Here is a 7,686-nt window from a genome sequence, read left to right on the forward strand (position 1 = left end):
TATAAGGGGAATAACTTACAGGGTGGCAGCTGGGGGCAGCTGGATCTCGTTTTATCGTAAACTACAGACTTTCCCCTGTATTTAAAAAAAAATATATGGACTTGCCCCTTACAGGGCCAACTTTAGTAAAACTTAAAATAAATTTATAGTAATGATATTAAAAATAGCACAAAAAGTCATTTACAAAGAATCTATTTTTAAGAAAGTAAGAAAACGAATTTTCAATATGTTTTTTCGTAAAAACATAGTCAATGCAATCAACTATAAGTTTCATTTTGGAAATTGTACATTTACCTGGGGCACTGCCTTTAACACCTGTTAAAGGCAATGAGATAACATGTGCCGCGCGTTCACCCATAAAACACGTTAAAAACTTGGGTTTGGGCGTCGGGTTAGTAACCCTCCCCTAGAAAAAACAGCCTACTATGAAAAAACGAAAGAAAAAAAAACAAACTCCTCTTAAGTTGACGAACCCCGCAAACGTTTTAAGGACTATGATCTGCGAATCTGCACCTGGAATGTTCGCATTCTCTATAGAGAAGGTGCAGTTTACGCATTGGCAGATGTACCTGAAAAGTACAAGGCCGATATTACTGCCATACAGGAAATACGATGGATTGGGAAAGGCGTCACAACAACACCTAAAGGTGACGCACTGTATTATAGCTGCCATGACCCAAAGCATGAATTTGGTTGCGGATTTGTAGTTGGTCGGAGGTTAAAACATCTGGTCTGCAGCTTCACCCCAGTGAATGAAAGACTCGCTGCAATTCGAATAAAAGCTAAATTTTTCAACATCAGCTTTATTTGCGCTCATGCTCCCACTGAAGAAGAAGACGAACAGACCAAAGATATATTTTACGAGCGCTTAGAAGAAACATATGACTGTTGCCCTTGACCATGACATTAAAATCATTCTAGGCGATTTTAATGCCAAAATTGGAAAGGAGAATATCTTTGGCCCAACAGTCGGGAAATTCAGTCTCCACAGTGAAACATCTGACAATGATATGAGGCTGATAGACTTTGCAGCTGCAAAAAACATGGTAGTTAGCAGTACCAGATTTAATCATCTCGATATTCATAAGGGCACCTGGCTGTCTCCAGATCAAAAAACAAGACATCAAATTGATCATGTTGTGATAGGTGGAAGACATTCATCGAGCATGTTGGATGTACGATCGTTCCGAGGCGTAAACATTGATTCGGACCACTACCTTGTTGCAGCAAAGGTACGCACCCGCTTACACGTAGCAAACATAGTACGAACAGACACAACACGAAAGATAGACATCGGTAAGCTGCAATCACAACAGATAGCCACAGCATATTCAACTCAACTAGCCCAATTGCTTAACGCGAGCACTCCTTGTCCCGATAACATAACAACACAATGGCAAAATATTGCCCACTCCATGCAAACAGCCGCAAAATCCATACTTGGATACCAGAGACCTCCACCAAGGAATCCATGGTATGATCAGAAGTGTCGTGCTGCCACCAAAGAGAAAAATGCGGCATAATCGTATAGAGCTACTTTACAATCCGTAGCAACGCGTAGCGCACGAGAGAGATGCAGGAAGAAAAGGAGAGAGGAGAAACGTCTTTTCCGCAGAAAAAGGAGAGAGATGGAAAAGCGGGAGTGTGAAAAAATCGAGATGTACAGGAGCCAGAATGAAGTCCGAAAGTTCAACCAAAGAGTAAAACATCAAACTGATGGCTTTGGTACAGGCACATCCTCCTGTAGAGATCAGCGAGGTAATTTGGTAACTGATACAGATAGTGTACTCAGGATATGAAAAGAACATTTTTCAAATCTGTTGGTATCCAATAGCAGCGAAGACGACGAAGGTACCACAGTCCCAATCCCAGAAGATGGTATTGAATGTATACCACCCGGCCAAGATGAGGTAAAGACAGCAATAAACCGGCTGAAGAATAATAAGGCAGCAGGAGCCGAGCTGTTCAAAACCGGAGGCGACACGCTGATAAGGTGTATTCATCAGCTAGTTAGCACCATCTGGCAGGAAGAACGAGTACCCGACGATTGGAACCTGAGTATCCTGTGTCCCGTCCACAAGAAGGGAGATAAGACTGTATGCTCTAACTATAGGGGCATAAGTCTACTCCCTATTGCCTACAAGATCGTGTCAGGGATATTGTGCGAACGACTAAAGCCTATGGTCAACGAGATAATTGGATCATACCAATGCGGCTTTAGACCTGGCAAGTCCACCATTGACCAGATATTTACCCTGCTGCAAATCCTGGAGAAGACCCAATAGATGCAGATCGACACCTACCACCTTTTTGTCGATTATAAAGCAGCCTTCGACAGCCCGCTGCGTTCAAAGGTATTCCAAGCCATGTCTGAATTTGGTATCCCCTCAAAGCTCATCCGGCTTGACTTTAACTGACACGAGGTCCTCAGTTAAAATAGGAAAGAACCTCTGCGAAGAGTTTATTACCAAGAGAGGTTTCAGCCTTTCGTGTGATCTCTTCAACATCCTGCTGGAAAAGGTTATACGAGAGGCAAACGTCAAAAGAAGTTGCACAATCTACACCAATAGTCACATGTTACTTGCTTATGTTGATGATATAGACATCATGGGCCGATCAGTAAAAGAAGTAACTGATACCTTTATAAAGGTTGAAGGAGAATCTGCTAAAGTGGGTCTGGCGGTAAACGGTGAGAAGACCAAGTTGATGGTGTCGACGCGCAATGCGTCCATTGAGCTCGGACCGACAGTGGAAGTTGGTTCCTATAATATTGAGGTAGTAAAAGACTTCGTCTACCTCGGCACCTCCGTAAACACAACAAACAACATCAGTTGTGAAATAAAAAAAAATTGTATTGGCCAACAGATGCTACTTTGGTTTAAGTAAGCAGTTTAAAAACAAAGCCACATCTCGTCAAACAAAAATAACGCTCTACAAAACACTGATACTACCCGTGCTGATGTATGGCTACGAAGCCTGGGTACTTGCGCAAGCAGACATGGCAGTGCTTGGTGTGTTTGAGAGAAAAATTCTTCGAAAGATCTACGGACCAATCTGCGTTGACGGCGAATATCGACGTCGCATGAAACACGAGCTGTATCTGCTATACAACGACATCAATATTGTTAAACGTATCGAGCCGCAGCGATTGCGTTAGCTAGGCCATATCATGAGATTGAGCGATGATGAACCCGCTAAAAAGGCGTATAAATACGGACCACATGGCGGTGCACGCAGAATTTGCAGGCCAAGGAATAGATGGCGCAAACAAGTGGATGATGAGATGAAAAGGCGCGGTATTCTAGAGTGCGAAGCAGCAAATAGAGAGGAATGGAGACCTTTTCTTAGTTCGGCCTATGGAACAAATGTTCTGTAATGGGCCAGCTAAGTAAGTAAGTACATTTACCTCTTCCATTTTTTTTAAATTCACTCATAAACTACGAAGGCTTTGCGAATCTATTTTTCGTTTTTAAGGCACCGCATACAAGTCTCAACTTCTTCGACTTAACTTGACATATTACCGCTGTAAATTGGCAAAAATTATATTGGATATTAAAAATTGAATGTGTTTAGAGAATATTTCTTTCAATCGCAATCAAATTTGTCGCCATAAAATTTTCAATTTTTGTCCACTGGCGGAAACACAGTGTAATGTGGTGAAATCCGAAATGTGAGAATAAATTGTTGGTGTGAACTGTGTTTGAAATATGTGTTGTAAAACATATGATGCAAAATACCGCTGAAACAACATGAAGTAAGCATTGTAGGGTTTCAAAATGTTCTGAAGAATTGTTAAGAACTTTATTAAGAGCATTTTTGCAAAAGGTTACTTGGTACAACTTCCAACAGTTTGGCTCATACTGACCAGAATTTCAGCAATTATGTAAAATTTTCTATATTTGATCGATTTTCAAAATATAGGTTCTACTAGTTTAGGGCTACAATATTGCCAAAGACAACAAGGCCAAATTCATAATCGTTTCTGAGATAAAGGCCCGATAAATTTAAAAAAATGTAGTTTTAGCCCGGTTTAGATGAGGCCATAAAATCGAATCTGGATCTGCCAGGACAAAACCCTACTAGGTTTTTTGTAGTCTCAATATGTTCTTTTAAGAAATGCATATGATAACTCTTTTGCATTTTCAGTGTTGCATAGTGTAAATAGTCTTTATTTTCCATTGATCAACGTAGACCTAAGGGCGAAACCTATAACCCTGCGTGTGCGTTCAAAAATACAAAAACAAAATACATGTATTTCAAACACGCAGAGTTATAGGTTTCGCCCTAATAGCCCGATAAGACGAAGTCTTCAAAATCAATTATATTTATTGCCGAAAATTTTCGAAAAAGCTGTAGACCTTGTATAGACCTTGAACATAACATTGCCAGTTGTTTTCCTTTCAGCATTCTCAGCCTTGCTCTCGAATGTTTGTAGCATGTAAAATCTTTAACGTTGAAATGAATTGCCGTTCGTTGTTTCGTGACATCTTAACGGATGAGGGCCTTTGCTGTGTCACCAATGCTCTGCATCCAAACCTTCTTTATACAAGGGAGTGAGTAGATTAAGCACTGACACTGTAAACTACATAACTCAAACGTACCACATGTGACAATGGAAAATCGTAACTCAATATCAGAGCACCGAAATACTCGCTCGACTTCTACTCACGAGTGAAATTCGAGCGAGTTCGAGCGGGAGTATTCGCGCGAGTAGAAAAAATAAATCGAGTATACTCTATTTTTACTCGTCATTCGCGAAGCATATTTCAGACTTGCTCGTTTTAACTCGCGAGTGAAAAGTGTTTGCGATTACGAGTACTAGAAGAGTACGAGTTTTGCAAGAAAAAAACGAGTGGGAGTGAAAATGCTCAAAATAGAGTACGAGTGAAAAAAATATTTTTTGCCGTTTGTGTGTTGTTGCGTGTGTAGTAGCGTACAGGTTTTGATGTTCCTGTGGACTGAAGATGGAAAGAGCAAGTTGTTCGGAGGTTCAGAGGAGGTTGTTCCGTAGTTCGGAGGAGGGTGGTCGGAGGTCCATAGGAGGTTGTTCCGAAATTCGGAGGAGGGTGGTCGGAGGTCCAGAGGAGGCTGTTCCGAAGTTTGGAGGAGGGTGGTCGGAGGTCCAGAGGAGGTTGTTCCGAAGTTCAGATTAGGGTGGTCGGAAGTCCGGAGGAAGTTGTTCCGAAGATCGGAGGAACAATATCCTCTGAACCTCCGAACACCCTCCTCCAAACTTCGGAACAGCCTCCTCTGGACCTCCGACCACCCTCCTCCGAATTTCGGAACAACCTCCTATGGACCTCCGACCACCCTCCTCGAGAGGAAGTTATTCCGAAGTTCGGAGGAGGGTGGTCGGAGGTCGAGAGGAAGTTATTCCGAAGTTCGGAGGAGTGTGGTCGGAGGTCCACAGGAGGTTGTTCCGAATTTCGGAGGAGGGTGGTCGGAGGTCCAGAGGAGGCTGTTCCAAAGTTTGGAGGAGGGTGGTCGGAGGTCCAGATGAGGTTGTTCCGAAGTTCAGATTAGGGTGGTCGGAAGTCCGGAGGAAGTTGTTCCGAAGATCGGAGGAACAATATCCTCTGAACCTCCGAACAACTAGCTTTTTCCATATTCAGTCCACAAGAACATCAAAACCTGTTCGCTACTACACACGCAACATCACACAAACGCCAAAAATTTTTTTTCGCTCGATTTTACTCTTCGATTAAAGTAAACGTACGCTATTTCGAGTATTTTCACTCGCACTTTTATTTTTAAACCCAAACAAAACAAACGAGTGGAGAGTAAAGTACTTGTAAAACTCGTACTCTTCGAGTACTCCCACTCGCATGAATTTTCCACTCGCGAGTAAAAACGAGCAAATCGGACTTTTTACTCGCACTCCTCGAGTACTCCCACTGGCGAATGAAAACAAGCAAATCGTAGCTCTGCTCAATTTATTACATGGAGCTCAGCTCGCCACATTTTTATCTCTTTGAGTGGATTGTATATTAAAAATAGATCCCCTTTTAACTAAAATCCCCCCTCATCTACACCAGAATATACTCACCAAAACATCATTCAGTTATATATTACTACAAATCTCATTATTGTCCCTTAAAGACTATACCATATGCTTTTTCACATGTATGACATCAGCTGGTCTGTATATTAGTATACCAAAAGTGACAACATACAAGTGAAAAAGCATATGGTGTGATATAGTCATTATTTAACAGCTATCAAACAGTGGACGAAGTCAAACGCGCTTCCGCTACTGAGCCGGTTGATTGGAATCCTGAAGCGGGTTATCCAAAGAAATTACCAACAAAATTTTTTCCTCGAAAGACACAGGGTAAGTTACCCACGAAAACCCATTCACTCTCTCTCTCTCTCTCTCCTTTCTCTCTCTCTCCTTTCTCTCTCTCTCTATCTTTTTGCATCCTCCCAGGAACTGGCATATCAATGAGCCGGTTGATTGGAATCCTGAAGCGGGTTATCCAAAGAAATTACCAACAAAATTTTTTCCTCGAAAGACACAGGGTAAGTTACCCACGAAAACCCATTCACTCTCTCTCTCTCTCTCTCCTTTCTCTCTCTCTCCTTTCTCTCTCTCTCTATCTTTTTGCATCCTCCCAGGAACTGGCATATCAATGGGTCTTTCTCTCATACTGAACGCCGAAGTTGATGAATACTATTGTTCCTCCAGCGGTGGTGCCGGCTTTAAAATAAATCTTGCAAGTCCCATTGATCGTCCGCTTATAAGTGAGGGTGGTGTTATTGTGCCTCTGGGTTCGGAAACAAGATTTCGTTTGGAAGCCTTACTCACCGAATCATCACCGGAGATACGTTCTTTAGACCGTCATCGACGTCAATGTTTATTTTTCAACGAAGAACCTTTGATCTATTATCGCTATTATACCCGAGACCATTGTGAAAATGAATGCCTGTCAGCTTACCTAATAGAACGTTGCGGTTGCATACCATACTATCTGCCACCGCTTTCTAACAATTGCACATTTTGTAACGTCAGCCGTCTATTTTGTATCGAAAGGGCCAAACAACAATTCAACCAAACAATTGGCGATAAATGTCTGTCACGTTGTCTGACAACATGTTTCGATTTGAATTTTATGGCGGATACATTTTCTTCACCGCTGGCTGCAAGCAATTACAGCATACAGAGCCGTGTACTGTACAACATGTCCAAGGAAGAGGTGCATCGCAACATTGCCGTATTGCATTTCTATTATCGCGAATCGGTGATTCATGCGGAATTGAAGAGTGTCTATATTGGTTTTACCGAGTTTTTGTGAAAGTTAAAGGGGTCTTTAATACATCTTGAGATTGTTAATGTTTTTTTTTTTTGTATTACCAGCAAACATAGGCGGCATATTGGGTCTCTTTATGGGCTTCAGTTTTATTTCAATAGCGGAGATTATTTATTTTACATTTTTCCGCCCAATTTTGAAATTTGTTGTACCGAAAAATTATCGCAATTCTAACTTGGTTACTCAAGTTCGTGCAGCTCCAAAGGTAGTTTCGATTGAGTGTTTTCTTTCAATTGGACTTACTTTTATTCTTTGTTTACTTTAGGAAAATAAAAACTGGTTGCCCGAAGAAATATATAGAGGAGCCATAAAGCCTCGCAAATCCATAAGAGGAGGCGGGAAGCAGTCAAAGAGGTCTTCTTTGAATGGAAGCGGATTT

The 7,686-nt window shown here is 41.7% G+C and overlaps 1 protein-coding gene across 1 annotated transcript; it reads left to right on the forward strand.

The window, feature by feature from the left end:
- The first annotated feature begins 4,458 nt into the window (after window positions 1–4,458).
- On the forward strand, window positions 4,459–7,292 carry LOC141404581 (pickpocket protein 28-like). Its single transcript, XM_073988037.1, has 3 exons — window positions 4,459–4,553; window positions 6,428–6,519; window positions 6,616–7,292. Exons 1-3 carry the CDS (start codon window positions 4,459–4,461, stop codon window positions 7,290–7,292), a joined length of 864 nt encoding a protein of 287 aa, XP_073844138.1.
- The last annotated feature ends 394 nt before the right edge of the window (window positions 7,293–7,686 follow it).

Source organism: Musca autumnalis, unplaced genomic scaffold (genome assembly GCF_047663935.1).
Source record: "Musca autumnalis isolate F117 unplaced genomic scaffold, ASM4766393v1 scaffold_463, whole genome shotgun sequence".
Classification (NCBI taxonomy): Eukaryota; Metazoa; Arthropoda; class Insecta; order Diptera; family Muscidae; genus Musca; species Musca autumnalis.

What these genes read in the sequence shown, in the direction of transcription:
- LOC141404581 (XM_073988037.1), top strand. Translation starts at nt 4,459, where the DNA reads ATGAATTGCCGTTCGTTGTTTCGTGACATCTTAACGGATGAGGGCCTT. An exon ending in AACCTTCTTTATACAAGGGA is followed by an intron (nt 4,554 to 6,427) that starts GTGAGTAGATTA and finishes GCATCCTCCCAG; the next exon opens with GAACTGGCATATCAATGAGC. An exon ending in TTTTCCTCGAAAGACACAGG is followed by an intron (nt 6,520 to 6,615) that starts GTAAGTTACCCA and finishes GCATCCTCCCAG; the next exon opens with GAACTGGCATATCAATGGGT.